This window comes from Aspergillus neoniger (genome assembly GCF_003184625.1).
Source record: "Aspergillus neoniger CBS 115656 unplaced genomic scaffold BO87scaffold_19, whole genome shotgun sequence".
Lineage (NCBI taxonomy): Eukaryota > Fungi > Ascomycota > Eurotiomycetes > Eurotiales > Aspergillaceae > Aspergillus > Aspergillus neoniger.
In genome coordinates this window covers 142,159-164,012 of record NW_020291147.1, presented here as the reverse complement: position 1 = coordinate 164,012, position 21,854 = coordinate 142,159, and the positions used below count along the sequence as shown (strand labels likewise).

At 49.7% G+C, this 21,854-nt stretch overlaps 10 protein-coding genes and 1 non-coding gene across 11 annotated transcripts; 6 read left to right on the top strand and 5 right to left on the bottom strand.

Moving 5' to 3' along the window:
• The first annotated feature begins 719 nt into the window (after positions 1–719).
• Positions 720–1,833, top strand: BO87DRAFT_69184 (putative RING finger domain protein). Its single transcript, XM_025629487.1, has 3 exons — positions 720–1,173; positions 1,261–1,437; positions 1,517–1,833. The coding sequence occupies exons 1-3, from the start codon at positions 1,070–1,072 to the stop codon at positions 1,698–1,700; spliced, it is 465 nt and encodes a 154-aa protein (XP_025478946.1). The 5' UTR covers positions 720–1,069; the 3' UTR covers positions 1,701–1,833.
• A 132-nt stretch (positions 1,834–1,965) lies between these two features.
• Positions 1,966–4,741, bottom strand: BO87DRAFT_397577 (putative C6 transcription factor; the record flags this gene model as incomplete). Its single annotated transcript, XM_025625314.1, has 8 exons — positions 1,966–2,322; positions 2,378–2,669; positions 2,736–3,159; positions 3,236–3,972; positions 4,051–4,132; positions 4,237–4,357; positions 4,518–4,556; positions 4,625–4,741. The coding sequence occupies 8 exons, from the start codon at positions 4,739–4,741 to the stop codon at positions 1,966–1,968; spliced, it is 2,169 nt and encodes a 722-aa protein (XP_025478945.1).
• A 618-nt stretch (positions 4,742–5,359) lies between these two features.
• On the bottom strand, positions 5,360–6,462 carry BO87DRAFT_437366 (uncharacterized protein; the record flags this gene model as incomplete). Its single annotated transcript, XM_025627854.1, has 2 exons — positions 5,360–6,027; positions 6,076–6,462. Coding segments are annotated over 2 exons (1,055 nt in total), but the record flags the coding sequence as incomplete, so codon positions are not given.
• Positions 6,463–7,004: 542 nt separating this feature from the next.
• BO87DRAFT_310310 (Zn(II)2Cys6 transcription factor) lies at positions 7,005–8,354 on the top strand (the record flags this gene model as incomplete). Its single annotated transcript, XM_025619501.1, has 2 exons — positions 7,005–7,073; positions 7,119–8,354. 2 exons carry the CDS (start codon positions 7,005–7,007, stop codon positions 8,352–8,354), a joined length of 1,305 nt encoding a protein of 434 aa, XP_025478943.1.
• Positions 8,355–8,422: 68 nt separating this feature from the next.
• Positions 8,423–10,317, bottom strand: BO87DRAFT_397573 (MFS general substrate transporter; the record flags this gene model as incomplete). The annotated part of the gene is made up of 8 exons (XM_025625313.1): positions 8,423–8,977; positions 9,035–9,147; positions 9,193–9,322; positions 9,374–9,475; positions 9,534–9,699; positions 9,755–9,949; positions 10,012–10,078; positions 10,125–10,317. 8 exons carry the CDS (start codon positions 10,315–10,317, stop codon positions 8,423–8,425), a joined length of 1,521 nt encoding a protein of 506 aa, XP_025478942.1.
• A 749-nt stretch (positions 10,318–11,066) lies between these two features.
• Positions 11,067–12,061, top strand: BO87DRAFT_397572 (phytanoyl-CoA dioxygenase family protein; the record flags this gene model as incomplete). Its single annotated transcript, XM_025625312.1, has 4 exons — positions 11,067–11,240; positions 11,299–11,473; positions 11,527–11,745; positions 11,802–12,061. 4 exons carry the CDS (start codon positions 11,067–11,069, stop codon positions 12,059–12,061), a joined length of 828 nt encoding a protein of 275 aa, XP_025478941.1.
• Positions 12,062–12,422: 361 nt separating this feature from the next.
• BO87DRAFT_459637 (HD domain-containing protein) lies at positions 12,423–13,260 on the top strand (the record flags this gene model as incomplete). The annotated part of the gene is made up of 3 exons (XM_025628972.1): positions 12,423–12,614; positions 12,700–12,928; positions 13,011–13,260. The coding sequence occupies exons 1-3, from the start codon at positions 12,473–12,475 to the stop codon at positions 13,258–13,260; spliced, it is 621 nt and encodes a 206-aa protein (XP_025478940.1). The 5' UTR covers positions 12,423–12,472.
• A 384-nt stretch (positions 13,261–13,644) lies between these two features.
• BO87DRAFT_t152 lies at positions 13,645–13,716 on the bottom strand. Its single transcript has one exon. It is a non-coding gene; the product is annotated as a tRNA-Gly (tRNA).
• A 518-nt stretch (positions 13,717–14,234) lies between these two features.
• On the bottom strand, positions 14,235–16,986 carry cdcA (phosphoprotein phosphatase CDC14). The gene is made up of 3 exons (XM_025623482.1): positions 16,578–16,986; positions 15,931–16,465; positions 14,235–15,879 (listed from the first exon to the last, which is right to left on the bottom strand). The coding sequence occupies exons 1-3, from the start codon at positions 16,621–16,623 to the stop codon at positions 14,637–14,639; spliced, it is 1,824 nt and encodes a 607-aa protein (XP_025478939.1). The 5' UTR covers positions 16,624–16,986; the 3' UTR covers positions 14,235–14,636.
• A 2,327-nt stretch (positions 16,987–19,313) lies between these two features.
• BO87DRAFT_69009 (uncharacterized protein) lies at positions 19,314–20,479 on the top strand. The gene is made up of 5 exons (XM_025629485.1): positions 19,314–19,623; positions 19,683–20,003; positions 20,052–20,123; positions 20,177–20,230; positions 20,282–20,479. The coding sequence occupies exons 1-5, from the start codon at positions 19,440–19,442 to the stop codon at positions 20,320–20,322; spliced, it is 672 nt and encodes a 223-aa protein (XP_025478938.1). The 5' UTR covers positions 19,314–19,439; the 3' UTR covers positions 20,323–20,479.
• Positions 20,480–20,992: 513 nt separating this feature from the next.
• BO87DRAFT_426659 (CTAG/PCC1 family protein) lies at positions 20,993–21,393 on the top strand (the record flags this gene model as incomplete). Its single annotated transcript, XM_025627378.1, has 2 exons — positions 20,993–21,033; positions 21,102–21,393. 2 exons carry the CDS (start codon positions 20,993–20,995, stop codon positions 21,391–21,393), a joined length of 333 nt encoding a protein of 110 aa, XP_025478937.1.
• Between the last annotated feature and the right edge of the window lie 461 nt (positions 21,394–21,854).

Here is a 21,854-nt window from a genome sequence, read left to right as displayed (position 1 = left end):
GTCAACTTGGTGTATCGGGCTGCCGATATTATGGCCTATAAGCGTGCAAAGGAGACATAATGTTTTCGGAGTAAGCTAGACAGTCCAATCCCTAATAGGGGAAGCCAGTTGATGCAGAGTCTGCAGTGTGTGTTGTCTTTAGCGTCCCGATCACCGAGTGTGAAGATCTGGATAAGCGTGTTGTTTATACAAGACAGGAGCAAAATGCGTCATAGCCATGGGTAACAATGAGCGTGAGCTGCACATCCGGGGGATCTGTGTGGATCGGCAGCCGTGGCATGACCTGGCACGACATGGCATGACCTGCTAATTTGTTGGCTTCCAGCTAGTGCGACCGCCACCAGAATCATGCTCAGCCGACCATCCATCGAAAGCTCCCTTGCAACCGCGCCAAGGAAGTTAGTCCGGGGCGCATGGGAAGGAATGAATCAATGCTTGCAGCGATCGCCCGACGGTCAGTGCTATAGGGTTAGTAGCATCGTTTAGAGTGATGGATGTGCGCTGCTGAGCCCCCCAGCGGCAACCTGCGCTAGTAGTTGGGAGAAGCTGCTGCCGGATGACCTGGGGAAAAAGGTGTGGAATGCAGGCAGCCAGACGCCTCTGGCTGGGCTTTCAAGGGAATAAAGCACATGGGTGGCACATAGCCTGAAGCCAGACAAAAGGAACCCTGTGTTGTCATGGTGATGGCGATAGCACTGTGATTTCCTAATCTTAAAACCAATGTGTTATTCAGTCAAGCCCCTCATTCCTTTTTCTTGAATACTCGGGCGTCAGCGACCGTGGGAAATGCACGTCTCACGAGCATCTGCTGATTGATGGCTTCGGGATGGCCTGATAAAGCATGGTTGGCGCATACCCCGCCAGGTGACGACGATCAGAGGTACAACGCTTGGTGGTGGCTCGTGTCCTTTATTAGCGGCCAGAATCCCCGGGGCTGTGGAACAACTCTCTTCAGATTTAACGAGAAGACAAAATATAACTAAAGGAAAGACATCCTCGGCCTCGGTTGAGGATTGTCGCCTCTCTCTCGCTCGCAGCCCGACCACACCGAGTTCCCGCGACGAGGAACATGGGGTTGTCGGAGAAAAAGGATAGCCCTCAGGTCAATCACCACATAGCCATTGTCTTAGGAATCGGACTAGGAGTCGCGACCTTAATCATCATGTGTTTGCTGTGAGTAATTAGCCAGCCCCTTTTCAGCTTTGCGCCCGATGCTGGTCATGATCGCATTCGCGCCACTAATACCCTAAATCTCTATAGTCTGACCCTTTTCGTCAATCGGCGTGAGCGCCATCCCGTTCTCAAGAGCAAAGGCAGCTCGAGCGACAAATTACGCAAGTTGGATGCTGTCTCCCCAACTCGGACATTAGAAGATTGGTGGTCGCGAGCTAAAGGCCCTCTTTTACCGTCCGAAGGTGTTGATGGCGACTTCATATGGTACGTTTAGCTTGCAACCAACGGCTGAATTAGCGGCAACGCTAGCAAGTTGTTCGCCCACTAACGGTGCCGTTGACAGCGTTGTTTGCCTCGAGTCGGTTCTGCGCTGCCAGGAAATCCGAGAACTCAAATGTCTGCACGTGTTCCATCGAGAATGTCTCGAAAAGTGGTATCTGCAAGACCACTTCAATTGCCCACTCTGTCATAGAGCGTATTACGTTCAAGAGACCCATCCGAGTAATGAGTTTGTGTGGATGGTGTGAATGCGACCGACCTCTTCTTTCCAGGCTTATGCGGCGTTTGGTGTCTTGTCTGGGCATTCACCCCACGCCGGTCTTACTCCACTCGAATGTTGTCGCTCACGATGGGCATCAATATCTTCTTTTTTCGGCTTTATAGGAAACATAGGCCAGTCCATGTGCGGGTCCCCATTGGTTGGTCCTGGACGATAGTTGGGATCCTCTTTCATGAGTTAATGACCTTTGCTGATTAATGCGATACCCATATGTTTACATCTCACAAGAGAAGTCAGTTTTGCGGAGATAGATATTCTGAGTTGAAGTCCCAATTGTTGGGATTGCTGGGATGGTACCAGTCCAGGAGACTGTACAGGCCAGAGGTGGCATCGTGGAAAGCCAGATCCTCGATGGGCTGAGGATCAAGAACCTGGTCAAGAATATGAGACAATTTCCTCTCCGCTTCCTTGCACGTGTGGTAATTGCCATGCCCCGGTCGCGCTACCCAGGAGAGGCATGAGATGAAAACACTCAAGTTTCGGATGATTTCAGCACGCGGTAACGCAGTAGTGTATGTACCGATTCCCTGGTTTTGGTGAAGGAGCTCGAGGATGAGGACGCTGGCACTGGGGAGGCCGTAGTAAAGGAACTGCACCATGTTAATTATAGGAAAGACAGCATACTCTAAAGGGTCTTCAACATACGATCCAAGCACGATGTCTGCTCAAGTCGAAGGCTGGGTCACTGTCAGCGTTGCCTTTGATGATATTGGACAACATTGTTCGTGACGTATCGAAGAGAGCCTCATGCCCGGTATTCGCGCGTTTAACAACAGTCCTCTGCAAAAGGAAAATAGTGTAAAGGTAGTCCAGGTAAATATGAAGCAAGGTGAACGACTTTGTTAGGGGTCCCGCCTCGGTCCCTTCCGCAGACACGTCGTAACGGAGACGGACGGGACACACTGCCCACGACTCCCGCGCTTGCTTTATTATTTCACTTGAGAAGATTAGCGACGAGATCATTTTCATTCGCACGAGACACCATGGCATGAATATGACTCACTCAGAATTCTGCACCGTATCGCTGTGCTGACCGGTCCCCAAGGCTATCTCGAGAGCTCGCTCCCTAAAAACGGCCAATATGAATCGAAGACGGAGCACACTTGCTCGGTCGACCTCAACTTTGGCTGACCATCCGAAGCTATCCAGTCTTGAGATCGCCGCGTTTAGCTCATCCCCACCATGGACTATCGTTCTTTCGCTAATGTCCAGCGGGGGTGTTAGGGTGCTGTAGCGGTAGTTAATGGATGGCGGTCGTCCCACGAATGTGGCTTGATTCTTATCTGCTGAGAAGGCAGCAGCAAAGCACGATCTTCTCCATTGACGAAGAAAGAGAGGGCAATTATCGCCCATGGGGCTCTCCTGGTGAAGTCCAGCCGCATAAATTGTAGCGGATAATTCACGGAGGCGACGCCAGGCTTGGTAGCCTTATTTCCAACGACAATCAGCATATGCTACGCCCTAAGAAGAGTAATACTGGAAAAGCAAGGTCTAATTACTTACTTGAGTCACCGTAGACATGGGTGAGAAGTACAAAGCTGCTATACTGGCAAAAGCCCAATAGCTCATTGACTGAAGAAGCCTGGTCGCTAAAAGTGAGGCAGGTGCTGCTCGCTTCGACAAGCTGAGCGCGGAGTCTCTCCCGGGCTGAGGTGTCCGCCGCCACCTGATATAGATCTGGGTCACTCTCAGGTGTAGATGAAAGCGACATACCAGCAGTTGCGAAGATGATGCCTATAGCTTCCCAACGTAAATTTTGCTCAGTAAACGCTGCACAGTATTGCTCCACTGTCATTGAACCATAGGTTGACAATGGCCTGGAAGTATTCTGCGAGACCTTACGAACTGTGTTTTGAAGCTGATCTTCGACATCCTCGGTGAAATCAAGGGCCCCGAGAACATTCCGAGCGGAGCGTACAATAGACATTGTGACGATCTCTGGAATGACAGCAACAAGGACTCGGGTGTAATATCTCCGGATTAAGCTATCGCATATTGTGAGGTTTTGAAGTAGCTTTAGTAACCGCGCTCCAGTCTGGAGTCGTTCGGGTTCCATAGATTGGGACAATGTGGTGGGCATGGAGCTGTTATCTACATTGAGAGAGAACTCGGGACGATGCTCCGCAAGAATGGCTGAGTAGCTCGTCGAGCCCAAGTATCCAGGAGAAGCAGAAGCCGGCTCCAACGTAGTGTTCTGTCTTGGAAGAGCGCTCCCTCCGCCTGCTCCTGTAGTTGACGAGCTATAACGATGTCAGCACACCTTCGTGCGCTGGACTTCCATGTGTAGTTTTTTTTGGATGTGACTGGAGAATTGTTACCTTGCAATTGACTGGCTATTTCTTCCTTGTTGCCCTCTGGTAGACCTGGTCAAGCCTCCAGTCACTTTCTTCGTCATCGGTGCTGGATGATAAAAACATCCCGATACCATATTCTTAGTCAAGCATCGGCCGCAGACTGGTCTCTCATGGTCGCATCGCAATTTAGATTTGCGACACGGCTCACACGATTGCAAGGACCCATTACGGCGAACCGCATGTGATCGATGTTGGCGGCTGCGCAGATTAGAGTCTGGCATTTTGACAATAAACAACCGTCATTGAAAGCAGTGATCAACTCATTACCATACTGACATAATTGAGAGCGAAGATTTGGAGCAAGTGTTGAAAGCGGGTAAATCAAGAAGCAGGCCTGACCTGCCCGAGACTGGGCACTTCCAGAGCGGGAACTAACTTGTTTTGGTATCGCGTCCAGAAGTTCGTGCAGGATAAGATGATGAGTGACAAACTGACCGTAACTCCAGCGAAACGCTCCACAAGTGATTAAGCTCGAAGTTTAACAGGGAATAAAATACAATCACATCGACTCCAATAACTCCAGATACATCTCCCCGACCTGTTTTCGCCCCTCATTATCCCCTTGTATCCACTCCTTAGGCGGAAACAGGTCAAACATGCCCACTTTCATTAACAGTGGGATCGCAGCTCTAAGAGCTGTCCTGAGCGTGTCCATTTTGACTTTGTCCCCAGCTGCATGTGCTTCGTTATACGCCCGGATATTGACCAACAGTGCTCTACATCCATCGTCAATTCAGTCCAAATTCCAAAGCAATAAATTAGCGGGTTTGAAGGATTACTTGCCCTACTGTGCCTGTCTGCACTTTGCTGCCATCCGGTAGAGTCACTTCTGGCATCGCAGTGCCAAGCGTTGACGAGTTCAAGGCGACAAGGCTTGCGGCTGATGAGTTGGACATGGTGGTTTGATTAAGTAGGATTTGGGGGTTCTGGAAGTAGTCAATGCTTATTTGACTGTATGAGGTCTGGTGGGGATGATCGCCTTTTTGTATACTCCGTAGTTGAGGCTATGTCCGGAGGCTGTTCCCGGACATGAATGGGCCCTCCGCGGAATTGTCGGGATCTCCGAGCGTAAGCTCGGAGCTGAGCTGGGGTTTTATGTACTCTTACCAGAACAATCTAAAGCAGTCTTGAGATAGTCTTGAATTAGTAGGATGCCGCAAATTGTATCTATCGAACTTCAGTGAAGCCAGTCTCAGCAGGTTGCTACAATCCGGTCCCAATGGTCAAATTTCATTACAAATAAACCATCCCCTAATTTATCCATAACACCCCCTCAATCCGCAAAAGCTTCACCTGCCTCAATAGTCTCGAAAGCGCTCATAGTATGATTCCACACCCTCTGCCTCAGTTCGTCCTTGTTAATCTTCTCATAGGACTTGGTGTTGTAGTTGGTATCGCCATTCTTGCCAAGAGAGTAAGCACCGCTTCCAAGCTCACCATCTGTCCCCACAGTAGTCTCCTCTTTGTTCTGCGAAGAGGTCGCCCCCCGTGGCGGATAACGAGACGACGCCAGGCTCAGCATTCTGTCACCACTCTCGGATGGTGGAACAGTCAGGAAGGGTGCGAAGAAGGGAACAAATATGTAACGCCACAGCACTTTGAACCAAGCAGGCAAGTCATGCTTCTCAAACCCGGGTCCCAATACGAGACCAGGGAAGATGTGTATCAGACTGAGCTTCCCGCGGTTCTGCTCAGCCAAGGTTTCCATGAAGCACACATGCATGTAAATCATATGTGAGCGAACCGTAGAATAAGTATAGTTATTTAGATCGCGCAAAGAGAGGTCGTCGGGAAATAGCTTTTGCTCGTAACCAGCGGCAAAAACCGAAACGACTGTTGCAGGGAGAGTGGATTTGAGTAGCAATGGAAGGAGCTTTGTTATCGCTCTCATGCGAGAGTAGTACATCAAGGACATCGTGACGTCGATACCTTCTTTCGTGTCTGCGAAATTGTCAGAAATGCAGATGTAATCAATGATTTCGAAAGCACCTTTCCGTGGCTGGTATATAGGCCCTCCCTGACTTAGCATGAGGTAGTCGATCCTTGGGTCTTGTTGCTCCTTTTCTTCCATCTGAACAATCTCTTCGCAGACGCGATCAACATTCTGGATTAGCGAGATATCTTCAGTCTGCAAGAATCTGATCTGGGCTTTGGGGCAGATGCCACGACATTCTGCAATAATCTCTTCGGCGGCTTTGATATTTCTGCCAACAATATATGCACGAAAGCCTTTACCACCATTGGCTTCCGCCGTGGCCAATGCACGCAAGGTATAGTGACCAATGCCTGAGGTACCACCAAAGAAGACAGCAACCAAAGGCTGGCGCTGAACTAGAGCAGTGTTCGTGGCACGTACGTCGTCTAATCCGACCATGATAGATAGATACAGTAATGAGAGGTTATGAACAAGAGTATCGAATTTGAGGCAGGGCAGTGAGGCCCGGAGGGTCTCGTATATAAGGGGAAGGGAACCACTCTGCACGGACTTTAGGGGCTTATCGGGGATAGGAGTATCATACCAGTTAATATCCGATGCATCTTATCTCGTGGACAAGCAATGAGCGAAAGGGAGAGCTTGAAAGGGTGCTCGATCCCAGGTACTATAGACCGTACCACGTACAAATTGCCAAATAAGGGCTAGCGTGTCGATCATCCACGGGTCACTGCTCACGTATTACTCTCTTGCCTTCTCCGCGCCACTTCTCACCTCAGAGCTATGGTATCTAATTCAGCCGGTTCTCGAATTGCCCTGGGCCACGCGGCGCCTTAAGCCTTCATGTCATTACTAAACATACTATTATAGCAGCCCTTCAAGAGGATATCCATCGTTCTATCATCGCATTATTTGTTCACTACTGATCCCCGAATCATTGGTCCGTTTCTATTTAAATCGACTCGGTCTAATAGCACCGCGGCTCATGCCCCAAAGGCGCTACCACAATAAGAGCCGACATGGCTGTTTGCAGTGTAAGAATAATCGCACAAAGGTTAGTTACGTGGCTCCGTGTGTGTCCCGTGCTTATCGTAAATAGTGCGACGAAGATAGACCCCAATGTGGCCGATGCAGAAGAATAGGTTCGGCTTGCTCGTTAGCTACTCAGCCAGCGAATCTGGTATTCGTCGCACCCAGAAATGAGATGCCTTCAAATCAGGCCAGAGACGACTCATCTCGTATCAATCACCAATCATCTAGCATTTCCGACGGATATAGCAGCCAATTCCCTACCGATTTGATTTCTGTTGCAGCTTCCACGCCTGGTACGGAACACTCTGACATGGAATGTGACTTTACAGATACAGAAAAAGAACGGCTGAGGTTAATGAATCACTACGCTTTACACACATCAAGAAGTATCACGGACGTCATCATACCACGAGACCAAATCCAATCGTTATGGGGAGAGTGGGTTACTGAGCTGGCTTTCAAACACAACTTTCTGTTGCACGGCCTTTTGGGATTGAGTGCCTTACACTTGGCTCTTGAGGGGGTTTCACCACAGAGACACACGGTCATGGCTATCCAACATCATGATCTCGGTGTCGCAATGTTTCGGCCACACCTTTCTAATATCACACCCGAAAATCATGATGCTGTTTTTGCATTCTCGTGCGTTGTCGTCCTCTATACTTTTGGGATCCAGCGTCCCTCTGAGCCTACAGAAGATCCTATCGACAGGCTTCACCAGGTCTTCTCTCTCATTCGAGGATCATCCTTTCTCGTCAAAGCTGATCACGAAACCATGGTACGTAGTCGTTGGTCCGCCCTGATGTTGCCACATCCGTTTCCACCGACGGTGCTTTCAGCTGAGCTCGAAGATGTGCTAAGCAAACTCCTTTCACGCGCTACAATGGCGCCCGAAGCCGCTCGCATGGGTATATATGAACCGACTATACAAACTTTGAGACACAGCCTTGCAATGGCAATAATGTATCGCCGCATCAAAATGACATTTTCATATTTCGCTGTTATTTGCCCGTCAGAGTTCTGGTCAATGGTGCGCATTGGCGAGCCCTTGGCTCTGGCCATTCTAGCCAATTACGCAGTTACACTCGACTGGCTGCGGAGAAACATATGGATGGCATACTGGGGGAGAGAAATAGTTGTTGCCGTTCGTAAGGCATTGCCGCTAGACTGGCACGAATGTATTGCCTGGGCTGTCCAAGAAACGGAACGCCCATCTGAATTAGATGGGCTCGGGCGTTACTCAGCATCAACATCAGATCCACTGCAAGAGAATGATCAGATTACCACCTCATTGGCATTATAAGTTGCGCGCGGTATCATCTTCGGTGGAAGGATTCCTTGGAGAGACCTCTCACCGTTCCCAAATTCTGACTATCTATCTTTTTGCTCCACGCAGAGCGCCTCCCCATATGAACTGATGTCGTATCCGTTCTCTTCCAAATACGCCTTGAACCTGGCATCCTCGGTTTCCAGCTCTCGCGACATATCCGGGATCAGGAACCACGCTATCAACGCACCAACCATACAGAAAGCCGACCCTATCAGGAAGACGGCTTGTTGACCTTTTTCGGTAGATGAGAATGAGTCCTGAATGGGCGTAAATACTTCAGTCCCAATTGATGCACCCGCCTTTCCAACTGCGGCGGCCAGACCAAGGAAGTGACCACGAAGCGGCGTGGGGAATGACTCTGCGGCGCACAGAAAGGTCGACACACCGGGGCCCATCTCACCCAGGGCGTTGAAAATGCCGTACATAACGACGAATAACGGGAATACTGACTGTATCGGGCGAAGAGCGCCGCCCAGAACGAAGCCCCATATACCCCAGAGCACGAAGCCGAGAGTCATGTTCTGCTTTCTTCCAATTTTATCCATCAGGAGCCCTCCCAGTAGGCAGCCTGGGAGATAGAAGCAATTAACAACCGTCTGGTGGACCATATCAGCATCTCGATATCATGAAATCCGGCTGCTCAGTTCACGTACACCGTACCCAATATTTTCCACTGTTGTATTGTTGGGGCTCAGTTGAGAGATAATGGTAGAAGTGAAGAGTCCAAATGGATACGTGACAAAGTCGTAGCAGAACCAAGCGAGAGCTAAGATATCAGGACGGCTATCGCAATTATAGGACCAACACTTACAGGTTCCCAGTATCGGTTTCCAATACCTCCGAAGGACTAGCCAGTATGGATACCGCGACTTTATGGCGTGCTTGCGATATTGCTTCGAGTTGATCATGCGAATCCGAAAAAAACACATGAAAACCGGGATCTGTCACAGTTTTCAATACATCACTTTGTGCTGAGGGTTCTTGGAGCATACCACAAAACCAAGCCCAAAACAGACCCTCCAAACACCACTCTTGACATCCTGGTGGAAGCAAGCGAGAACAATGAGAGCCACAATACCGGCGGCCACGAAGCCCTAAGCATAGTTCCATTGAGTGACATGAAATCCAGTCCGATGAGATTGATACGCGTACCATATCCACAGCAAAATCTGTGGTTGACGCGACCAGAAATCCTCTCTTCTTTCGAAGGTTTGCAGTCTCATCAGCGGCCTCAGTTGCACTGGTTGCGCAGACAGGATACTCGCCACCAGCTCCGAACCCAGCGATACCGCGAGCAACAATCATCATCCAAAACATCCTAATCAGAGTCAAAACTTCTGGTTGATACTTCGTTCGATTGAAGCGAGTCTCACCCCAACTCCGAGGTACCGTGTGCTGCAGCAGACAAGATGATACCAAGCACCAAGAACAAGGTAGTCGCCACCACTCCTGTCCGTCTTCCTACTCGGTCAATCAAAGCACCGAAGAAGAGCATACCAAAGATCTCTCCAATAAGGAAGGAATTCGATAGTCTGGTTTTGATGCTTGAGGACATGGTATTTTTATACCTAATGCCAATGAATGCGTCAACAGATAGCCCTAAGCTACGGGCCTCCTGAAGGGGACTAACAAGACAGAGAACAAAGGCTCCATGTAGCCGACTTTGCGGGTGAGATTAGTGATTTTTCTTATGCAAGCTGGGCATGGCATGCTAAGCACAGGCTTCGCTAAAGGTGAACTCACTGATCTGAGCATTATAGCCATCACTGAAGAGTCCCAGTCCCGAGATGACAACGTTCAATACACCTGATGAAGCCCGTAACTCACCATCTTCGATGGAATTGGTGTCGTCTTGCTTCATTATCTCGCCTTGATGGCTATGCTTCATGGTGGTTTCAACCCGTTCGGTCGCGGAGCAATTGGTTGCTACAGCCATAATAGAAGATGCCAATGTGTCGACTGTAGAGAGATGTCCATTGGGCAAAAGGAATGACTGCGAATTCGTGGGCTATAGTCTGTCCTTAACTTGTCCGTTGCATCCTCACTACATCTACTTCAGTGCGGCTAATAGTTCTCTGGGCAACAATAGACTCCTCGAGAACGTGCCATGCTATCCAATAGCAGCCGGAATGGCTCGCACGAGATACATAGTGTTGCATCGCTGCTGGCAGATAAACCCGCCTTTCGTACAATAGGCGGAGAGTTTTCGGCGAGGTCTATCTAATGTAACAGAAAGACAAACTATACCCAGTCCAGACAGGGCCCTGGCGGGGATCTCCGCCTCGCTTAGGCAAGAAGGCCCGTAGTCCGGCGGGGCTTATCAGGACGGCCCGCGCCCTATGATAGCGCCTCGTCCCGGGCACATGGGCATTTTATCGCATCCTGAGTGGTTCTATGCCTCGGAATACCTTCAAGGATCAGCCTGTCTCGTGCCTGGCCTCTGCGCAACCCCTCGCTGACCCTTCTGCCTCGTGCTCCGACATTCCCCACTCTGGATCATGGACCTCGCACCGGCCCGGCATAGTGACATATGAAGGTCGGCAGCTGGAAGTAACGTTCACGAGCAAAGGGACTCGCATTAGAGGATTTATGGGTGCGATGGCCCCAATCTCGGTCGGGAGAAAGGACATGTGCTCTCTGCAGATTGAACCGAAGTTTTAATCCGATCATAGCAAGACTGGCATCATGGATAACAGCTATTACACATTGACGGAGGACCAACTCCAGTTTTACGAGGAGAAGGGATACTTGCTCATCCAGGGCTTCTTCAACCCTCCTGAGACCAAGGTCCTACAACAGTGGACTCAGGAAGTACACGACCTCCCAAGGACTCCAGATGCAACGTATATGCCCTATGAGGTGAGATCCAAGTGTCACCTTTCTTAGCAGCTGGCTGGCGAACTTATCCCGGCTGCAGGAAGTCAATGCCGAAGGCAAAAGGGTCCTCTGCCGCACAGAAAACTATGCCAATTCTCATGCTGGCTTCGACAGTTTTCTGCGTGGTGAACGCATCTTAAGCGTTCTCCGGCAGCTAGCTACAGAGGACATGATCCTATTTAAAGAGAAGATCAACTACAAACTCGCTGGTAGTGGTAAGGAAAAAACATCTGCTGCACTGGGCAGAAAAGCAGCTAATACGACGCAGGGGGCTTCTCTCCTCATATCGACGCCAATGCATACACCCACGTCAAGAAAATCAAGCACCTGACAGTGCTTGCTGCTGTTGACGAGATGACCTCAGAGAATGGTGGACTTGACGTGGTCGACGGCAGTCACCTTATGGAGGTACCACTTGGAGAGGACCGCTGCATTGAGCCTGGCTGGGTCAAGAGCCAAACATGGACGCCTTGTAATCTACAACCGGGTATGTTTGTTCTGATAAATCTGATCTATTTAGTCACTAACCATCAGTTCACTCAGGTGACGTTCTCGTTTTCGGCTCCTACCTTGCCCACAAGAGTGGCGCCAACACTAGCTCCAAGGACCGACGCGCAATCTACGCCACATACAACCGCTTGGCTGAGGGTGACCTGCACGATCAGTACTATGAGGATCGCCGCAAGCTGTGGCCTGCCACGCACATGCGGAAAGAGGGAGAGGCGTATGAGGAGGGCAGAATGCGGTATGGCTACGGCTCCCCGATGCTGACGGTCGAGGGTCAACAGCCGGTACTTGCGTAGCGTAAACGTAGGGTGCAATTTCATGATTTCATAGCTTGCTGAGAACGGGCATATAAGACATTTGGAAGAAAGGAGTCGATAGTCTGGCGTAATACATATTAAATCTATACCACGAAGTAGTAAACCATGTAGATCAAACGATTGTTCACCACATAGCAACATCTATAATTAATAGCTCACGCAGTCAAGAATCCAAATCCCAATAATTCCAAGACAGATATGATATTCATAATTCAATTCGGCATTTTCATTATGAACCAAATAAAAGCGAAAGCACGTGGGTTCATGAAACCAGCAGAAAATCGCTCCTATATAACCCCTCTTCCTCTAGTCACTCATCCCACATCCACATCATTTCCCTCCCTGCAGAGCATACCACCTCCACACACCTTCCCCCCTGCCCAACTCCTCATGATGACCCTCAAAACCCCCCTCGAAAAAGCCACCTATCTGGTGACCTCCCTCGAAGAGTACGGACAAGGCGACTACATCGGCGAATCCATCAGCCAGCTCGAACACTGTCTACAAGCCGCGCACCAAGCCCGAAAATCAGGTACGAGAGCTGCTCAACCACTTGAACACCAAACCATCACCATAAGAAACGAACAAAATAGACTGACAAAATAAACTCCTTCCAGGCGCATCCCCCGAACTAATCCTCGCCGCCCTCCTCCACGACATCGGCCAAATTATCCCCCTCTCATCCACGAAGGAAGTCCGGATGAACCTGAAATCCAACAGCGATGACAAAGATACCGAGAATGTCGGTCGGATGGGTCACGAGACTATCGGAGCGGAATACCTTCGTTCACTGGGCTTCAGTGATAAGGTTTGTCGGTTAGTTGAGAGTCATGTTCCTGCGAAGCGGTACATTACACCCTCCCCTTGAGTCCCACAACTACTATATGTAGATCGTATACTGATAAGAAGACAAATGAGTGTGTGGTAGATACCTCACCGCCACAGACAAAGCATACTACGAGACATTGTCATCCGCATCGAAGAAATCACTCGAGTTCCAAGGCGGACCGTTTAAACGCGCAGAGTTGGTGGCTTTTGAAACGGATCCCTTGCGCGATGAGATGGTCAAGTTGAGGCTTTGGGATGATGCGGCGAAGGTGCAGGGGATTGAGGAGAGTACGCCGAGGGCGGGGGAGTATCGGGATTTGATTCGGGTGCATTTGGAGGGGGTTTGTTAGGGTAGATGCTAAGGTTTTTGATGAATTATGGTATGGAAGGATTGTTACGGCTAGGATGAAAGGTATAGTGTATAATGTCGATGACGACAGTGACAAATATCTGGGAGAGGTGTCTATTTTGTAGACAAAGTTATAGTTCTCAACTTCTGAGAAGCGTGGCTCTATCCTGAAGTAGGATTAGCATGCAAACATACAAGCTTCAACCCCTCGACACAAGTCAATAACCAAGCCGTACGAGATAAACAGCCTTTCCAATTTATTCATTGATGCATACAGTGAGAAAATGAAATTCTAATTATTGGACCCATTCCTTAAACAACGCTCTGTCGCAAAAAGAGAAGCATCTTGCAGGACGGTAGGTATCCGGAGCGGGAGAAAAAAAGATGCATTGTCGGGGAGTCGAACCCCGGCCACTCGCTTGGAAGGCGAGTATCATAACCGTTAGACTAACAATGCTTGTTGTTATAAATGAGGTTTACTCTATGTTTATATCCCATTGTTGCAAAATGTGTATTCAATAGTCAATATCCTATGAAATAGAATAGCAAACACCACACTCAGTACTACTAAGTTCGACAGATGACAGTCAAAAGGGTAGGATATTGCTTTTTGCAAGGCTTGATTTGTTTAGTGCCGTCAGGGACCACGAAGGTGAATCGATCGGTTCCTCTCTTAGGTCGGACGGCCGTGGTAGAGGGTAGTAGCTGCTGTACACTGCTTTAGGTGGCATAGTTTCGCAGTCGAAGAAATGCAATTGGTTGCTTTCTAACAGAGATAGTGCGATGCGGATGATTTGCTTGCCAAATCAAGTGGTTCGTTACATCGCTCGATATGAGGGTAGTGAGGGCCGATCGATAAACTACTACCTGCGTGGGCATACGAGCATTCTGCGAGAAGCTTCACTGCTACAATGGCCGAGATTGAGGAAGTATTTACGGAGCAGCCATTCCACAAAGACAGGTCATAACGAATCGGTCATATCGACGTAGATCATATACGTACAGAGAAACGCGTTTGATCGATAACAGCCACTCGACACATTATAAACATCATGTGCCAGTCAAAGACTTGGTGTATTCCAGACCAACTTCTAGATATCATTTGACCATCAACAGTGTAACCAGACGCCATAAACACGCACACCCAGACCCATGGATTTTGCACCAGAACCCAACACCCACAACCGCACCGAAGAATTGCCAAAAAGAAAGGGTAAAGTCAAAGCGCAGGTAGCAAAGAAGAGAAAATACGCGGGACTATGCACATATTATACCCCGGCAGCAACAATAGGCAAAAAGTAGAAATGAAGAAAAGGATATCTGAAAAGGCTCAAGAGCGCGGAGAAGAAAAGAAGTATACCTGCGCCGGTGAGGCGTTTATTTCACCCGCGTGGGACTTCCAGCACTGCCAACGCGGCCGCTAGCCTTCCGAACCTTCGTCTCACTCCTCGTGTCTGTTGCACGCCTGGGACTCGTCCGAACCTTTGTTACTGCGATCGCTCCACTGCCACTCTTGGTGCTGACAGGAGTCTTCGGTGCTGCATACGCGGCAGCATCGCCCCAGTTCTCTCGATCATCGTCATTCAGGGTGTAGCTAGCAGTTACCGTAGCAGAGTAACTGACGGACCGCTGACTGGGAGATGCGACAGGGGATCTGGAGGAACGCTTCGCCAACATACGCAATTGGATCTCCTCTTCACTCTCGCTGCTGTCGTTGCTAAGACGGTGGTGTCTATGGCTGGTCTGTTCGGAATTCTTATTGCCATCCTTGTCGACAACCAAGCTTCCAGATGTGGTACGGGCATAGGGATGATGGCGGGAGTCTTTTCTGTGTGACTTGCGAGGCTGTCCAGGAGTGGGTGCGGGGAGGTACTCTTCCGCCGGGGCCCCAGCTCCTTCGTTGTGGTCGATCTCGCCAAGAGCAGCACGCTTAGAATGGCCGTTGTTCGGCGGCGTGGCGACAGGTCCGTTGGCCCGCTGTCTGGTAGATGGCCGTCCAGGGGTGATGGGAGCAGCCTGCATCTGAGCCAGCTTCTCCTTCATCGAGTCCTCGTACCACCACTCGCGGAAAGAGCCCTGGTTGAGGTGTAGCCAGTGCTGTTGAGGACCGACTACCATGCCTGGTCGCATGAATCTCATGAAAGCAATGATCTCGTTGGCAGTAAATCCGTATCTGTAGATGAGGTACGCGCCGATTAAGCATCCAGTCCGTCCCAGACCGGCCTTGCAGTGAACAGCAATGCCCTTCTTCTTAGAGATCGTTTCGTGTGCCATTTTGATGAAGCGACGCACAAGTGGCAGGGGAGGGCAGGTTCCGTCTTCAAAGATCATATCCACATGGGTGATCCCCAGAGCCGTGAAGTAGGAGGGAGAGTACAACTCGGAGTTCAGTCTCACAACAAGGCCGATGTTACGGGATGAAAAGTGCGCCAGAACGTTTTTGAAAGGAAGAGGTAGCTTTGAAGAAAGGACTTCAGAGACGGTGGATGGAAGCGCTGCGAACTCGGGCGTGTTTTGAGGGATTGGCGCAATCGGTTGGTGTTGCGGCGAGGCGAAAGCGAGGAACTGCGGGGTGATCCAGTTGAAATCACCCATGTCAACACGCTCAAACTTTTCGTATCTAACAAAGATGTCAGTAGAGTCAATAAAAGCCAATTGCTATTATCCATACTCTTCAAGACTAAAGTCCCTGAGGCTGCAGAGCGACTGCTCCTTAGCTTTCCACACACCATAGACGACATCCTGGATGTTTAGAATGAAATCTGCCTGACTATAGCCTGCGTCACGGAATGGCATGTACGGGGGATCGGCTTGCGCAATTGGTGCCAGGGCGAGGTGCGGGGGCCAGGCCTGGATCAGGACCATGTAGCAGGCAACCAGGCAAGCAGCATTAGCACGGCTTCGTGCATCCGTCTTAGAGTAGAACACCACTGCACGATCACGGTTTTCAGGCTCCCCAAGAATCTCGTGGAACTGGACCGCGAACCGATACAAGTGACCGATGTGTAGAGGGCCGAAATCGGCATGGAATGAGTTGTACAACAAGACATCATCTACTGTGAAATAGACGGGACTGCGCTTCTTGCTAGGAGTGCTAGGCTGAGCCCTCGCAGAGCGCTTGGACGGTGATCTCGGCTGCTCCAGGGGATAAGGAAATGGGGTTCGTGCATCGGGAGGGTTATCGTAGGAGGCGAGGTAGAGACGATCTGTTTTGCCCGAACAATTAGCAAGCTGCACATAAACACTTCAACTGACGATGTAGTTTCCAGCTGTTGCTAATCCAACATGCTCATCGGCGATGGCAGGAAGCTAACGAACCTTGAATATATTCAATCACTTGCCCATAACCACTGTTGGTAGCCATCTTGACTTGGGCGATGCGACAATCAAAACAATAGTCGCTAATGGGGGCAACGTGTAGTCCGAGGAATGAGGGAAGGAAATACTTGACAAGATGAACCTGTCAAGAGATGCAATGCTGCAATTGAAAGGAGTCGAGGAGCTCTGTCGATTGATAGAAAAGTAAACAAAATAACAGTTCTGGACTAAAGGCTCATGATCTGATCTGTTGGCGCTCCTAAACAAAAGGTGATGCAAATAAGACACGGGTGCCGATAGGGTAAGGATAGCACGAGGAAGTCCAGGGGAGGAGGAGGAAGATATACACGAGCCCGGACAGGGAGCGGTAGAGGCTGGAGACCGACAGTGCGGAGCGTGAGGGGAAGAGAGAGGAGAGGAAGTGAGGGAAAAGTTGGCCGCACGAGAAGAAGATAGGCTCGAGGCCGATGAGTCTGCTTTGGGGGGCAACTGCGATGCACGCTCAGTGGCTGCTGTTATGTTGTGATTCCCCTGATCCGGCCTAGCGGCCGCCGTTGACAGGACAACGTATGGTGCCTCAGGCTGCCGTAGCTCCGGGTGATGTCCCTGACCGTCACGGGACTGTCATCTTAGTCAGCTTCCGCTGCCTCTCCACAGGCAAACCGATCAAACAAACGGTCCGCCACACCCATCCTCACCAGCCACAAACATTTGCACCCCTAACCATGTGACAGCCCGTGACCTTTGTTTGTTTTGCGGCCATTGTTGTTGGTATCAGGATGGTTGTCGCATCAACTTGGTCCCCTCATCAGTATGAAGGTCTCACCATCCGGATTGTTTCTTCAGCCAGCCCTCACTTAAACTTTTCTCTGTCATTCCTGCTGTGTTCAGTTCTGCAATTCTGACCAGGATTTACTTCACCTGTCTGAAGCTAGTCATGTCGATATATATATATAGTGGACCACATATGTCTTCAACATTACGCCACGATGGTACTCACAGACGAAAACTTCAGACAATCGCGCAGCACTGATATAAGTGATTCTGATAATGGGCTAGAAATATGAATCCAGCAACTACCAAGTAGAGCTGCGCATGACTAAGGACGACAAACTACAGACAATTCTGCTTGCTCGTTTAATTGCAAAGGCTGCAGTTCCCGCTGACCCTCTTGAGTTCAGGTTACCTGTTGATCCTTCCACACCAACGCCTCACTTGACTCAGTCTACTGTTACCTACCCCTACCACTACACACATACTCCTCCCATATCAGCAGCACAGCGCAGAGGGAAAAAGTCACTGGTGTGGACTTCGTCATTCGAAAGCTCCTAGCCTCTGACGTCACCCATCGTGCACCTGAAAGCCAAGCCGTCCTGTACCTGACTAGTAACTATCTAACAGGACTAATGGAGTACTTCAACCCACAGGACATACGATTACTACTGGAAAAACTTTGCTTGGTAATGGATGAAGGCCCTTCCGACCGTGGTCAGGTACCGGAGGTGCTTGCCGATGATACTTTCGTCTGAATCTCGGCCGATGACGGGGTCATTGAGCTACCGCGAACGCGAATGATGTATGGTATGGACAGTCTCAAAAATGATATTTAGTGGGGATGCTATACTCGGTTAGCGTATGGGTGGTTAGCAAGCCGATTGCGGTTGGAATCTGCGCCTTATCGTTATGCTGATCGCTCTGCCCAACAACGGTTCTCGAAAATGTAGTGGGTGGATCGGATCGACAGGGATGGAGGTAGGTACCTGGCAACCTGGCAAGCAGACAGCGGCTGGCTTTTCTGCGAACCTAAATCACTTGCACACCATCACCTTGCCATTGCTGGTATTGATTTCGTCGCGCCGCTGTGTTCAAACTCCCTTTTGCTTGATTACACAAAAAAAAAAAAAGGACTACGCGATTAATAGTAATCTGCTCATTGAGTTGCTCCTATCGAACGCTTCCCTTCGACTGGGACCAGGATTTTGGTTACTTCGCCGAGCTAACAGCTGACTATAAGCCTTTGAAACTTCTGGGTCAATGATAACCATGCCGAACAGAACAGGAATATACAGGATAAGGTTCCGCGGGGTTTCTGGGCGAGCCCCACGCTGCCCACGGAGGTTTAATGAGGTACAGACATTAACCTCCGCAGTGCTGCCAATGCAACAGTCTTGACCATCATCGGCAATCGCATTCAAAGTGGAGCATCATTTAAGATTTCACTATTGAATCCCTATCCCACGGTAGGAGAAAGGGACAGAGGTCAATTCATACCCGCCCACCTCAAGCACTATCGATTCTTGTCTGAAATTTGGTCATGGCATACTACGATGTGAGAGACAAATAATCACCAACACTTTTCAGCACCATAATATGCACCAACGAACGGATACCGTTTGCATCATCAGAACTGCATGAATGAGTATGGTTCTATATGCGACGTAAACCCATATGGTCAGAGCAGGCTGGCATCAACTTTGCCTGCTATCTTCTTGATAGCTTGGGGGCTTGGATTAAGCTCATCGGATGAATGGCGTTCTACCATCCCATCTGAAACGACGGAGTGGTGTCATTGGATCTCGATGTCGATCCTCATTCATGCGAGCTCCTAAGGTGCCCGATTCGATGGATATGGAAGTCAGCTTCATTGCCAACTTCCCCTGAATCAAAGCCCAGCACGAAATCTCTTCCAGTGTCGTCTATTTAATGGAGTGTCCTCCCAGTTGCTGTCCTTTCTCTTCCCAAGCACTTCGCTCACTGTCAGTCGTTCTCTAAATCTCCAAACCCTCATTCGCTCCTTTACAGCAACTACAAAACACTCACTATCTTTCTTTATCCTATTCCTCCAATCAACAATACATCACAATGAAGTTCACTGGAATTGCTGCTCTTGCCCTCGCTGGCAGTGTCTCTGCTGCCGCTATCCCGGTTGTGGATACTACCGTCCAGTCTACTCTTAGCCAGCTGACCGGCGTTCTCGGAAAAGTCGACAATGTTGTCGGTGGCCTTGTTGGCTGCGCTACCACCGACCTCACTGATCTGAAAGACGGTATGCTATCTACGGCCGTGAAAGTTTGCTAGGGAGACCCACTAAGATTAGATATGTAGAACTTTCCACCATCGAAGGCAAGCTGACCCAGCTGCTCCCTTCCAACAAGCGTGACCTTACCGGCACTGTCGGTGGCGTTGCTACGCCTGTGGTCGGAATCGCTGGTGATGCCGCTGGCACCGTTAAGGGTGTTGCTAGCGGTGCTGTTAACACTGTTGGAAACGTTGTTGGTGGAGCTGTCAACACTGTCGAAGGTGTTGCTTCTCCTGTTGTCAAGACAGTTGGTGGTGCTGTCGACTCTGTCGCCTCCCCTGTTGTCAACGCGGCTGGCGGAGCCGTCGGCACTGTCAAGGGAGCAGCCAGCGGTGTTGTCTCTGGTGGTATGTACAATAACCCAGATCCATGTCCAATAGCTAAGATTATACCAGCTGTCAACCTGAAGCGCGACATCACTGACCTTTCTGGTCTTTCTGAGACCCTTGTCGCCAAGATCCAGAGCGGTAAGTGAAATCCTGAGTATGAGTGGTAAAGTAAGCTTACTGACTCTTCCAAGGTGACCTGACCGCTGGCGCTCTTGAGAAGGTCCTGGACCTCCTCAGCCAGAATGGTAAGTTGATCTAAGAAAATCTCGAAGTAAACATCGCTGACAATGGCCTAGGAGGTCTTGCCAACCTTCAGTCCGTCCTTTCCCTTGTGTAAAAGGATGACCCGTTCAAACAATTTCTGCCTCCTCCCACGACATACACTCCTATATCCAGTGATGTGTCATGGAAACCTTCGACCAGGGAAACCTTAACGAAGTCATGACTTTGTGGGAGAGCGGTTCTGTTGTACATTCGAGCGTATCTTCTCTGTTGGCCGAGGAGAGCAGCCTTGGGAGACTTCCGCCTGCCGTATATATACTTTGATACCAGAATAATTGTAATGTCTTGAAGCCACACTCATTCTGCTGCCTTGTAGTCGATGAAGGAAAGTAAAAAGATGATTATGAATAGCATGGATAAAATTGCTCGATGATAAACCCACTGTTTCTAATCTTTTCACATTATATTGGCAATGGCGTAACCTGGCTACCCAGAACAAATGTTCAGTACTCAACTAGAAAACGGTGGCTGAAATGCTTTGCAATACTGCTTGCGAGAAATAATAGGCTGGCAGACGTCGCCAGGCCATATATATTATCAGTAACACTTGTTGTAGCCTGAGGCCGCAATGCTTACTCATGCCTTATCGCACATCCCACTCTTTCCCCGCCTCAATATCAATCTTTCTCCCCAGCGTTGCGCTCTTTATTACACGAATTCGAGTTGCTGTTGCATTGAACTCACTTAAACCTCCTACTCTCTCAGAAAGACATACGCATATCACCATGGCCTCCAACGGAACCCCCTCCGAATTCCCCTACACCCTGTAAGAAGAGCCAAACTCTCCTTGGGCATATCACCTCAACACCACTAACCAACAACGAATCCCAACAGAACAATCTCTCTCCCTCTCCCTACCAACCGCCTGGCGTCCGCCGCCCTGCGCACCCTCGAGGTTGACACCGAGCTCTCCCCCTTCGTGAAGCGCAGTTTCGCCCTGACAACGCCGACCAAAGAGCAAACCGCCGACGAAGAGGCCAAAACTGTGCTGGAGACGACCTACTGCGCGACGACGAATCGCATGCTGCGTGTCTCTGTGAATGGCTTTATGGAAAACCTGGCAGTGGTGCTTGGAGTGATGGAAGAATTGGACGTGGATGTTCTAGATGAGGATGATGAGAAATGAATGATGGGTCTGTCTTAGTGCAGATGGAGACAGGAAAAGCAAATGCGAGGTTTACTGTGCTATGTTATGCTACACGCTACATGGGACATCTCATGAGGGTTAGATGTGCCCGATTATTGGGTCGATCAAGACTATATCGGTATTTTGCCGCTGGCCATGATCGTTCGGACGGAACACGGATACCGGATGTTCCTTGCGGTGCAGGCAAGCCGCGTCCGGGGGGTTGTGGATGGGAGATGTGCGTACCGTGGATGGGGCAAACCACCAACGTACCTTTGTGCGTGGGCTTGTTCGGCGATGGGGCTTGAATTGTGATTCGAGTCAGGAGTGTGTATAGCTGGTTGGGTAAGATGTGGATATCGTGGAATGTGGTCTGCCGAATTATACGATGTGAGGGTCTAGAATGAATATATCACTAATGCTGTGTCTTCTCATAATGAAGTCTGGCAAGGGTAACGGAT

Excerpts from the sequence above, each read along its gene's own strand:
- BO87DRAFT_69009 (XM_025629485.1), top strand. The coding sequence starts at position 19,440 with ATGAAGTTCACTGGAATTGCTGCTCTTGCCCTCGCTGGCAGTGTCTCT. Across the intron at positions 20,124-20,176 it reads TGTCGCCAAGATCCAGAGCG|GTGACCTGACCGCTGGCGCT; the intron begins GTAAGTGAAATC and ends GACTCTTCCAAG. Across the intron at positions 20,231-20,281 it reads GGACCTCCTCAGCCAGAATG|GAGGTCTTGCCAACCTTCAG; the intron begins GTAAGTTGATCT and ends ACAATGGCCTAG.
- cdcA (XM_025623482.1), bottom strand. The coding sequence starts at position 16,623 with ATGGCTACCAACAGTGGTTATGGGCAAGTGATTGAATATATTCAAG. Across the intron at positions 16,466-16,577 it reads AGTGATTGAATATATTCAAG|ATCGTCTCTACCTCGCCTCC; the intron begins GTTCGTTAGCTT and ends CGGGCAAAACAG. Across the intron at positions 15,880-15,930 it reads AGGGACTTTAGTCTTGAAGA|ATACGAAAAGTTTGAGCGTG; the intron begins GTATGGATAATA and ends CATCTTTGTTAG.
- BO87DRAFT_69184 (XM_025629487.1), top strand. The coding sequence starts at position 1,070 with ATGGGGTTGTCGGAGAAAAAGGATAGCCCTCAGGTCAATCACCACATA. Across the intron at positions 1,174-1,260 it reads TTAATCATCATGTGTTTGCT|TCTGACCCTTTTCGTCAATC; the intron begins GTGAGTAATTAG and ends AAATCTCTATAG. Across the intron at positions 1,438-1,516 it reads GTTGATGGCGACTTCATATG|CGTTGTTTGCCTCGAGTCGG; the intron begins GTACGTTTAGCT and ends TGCCGTTGACAG.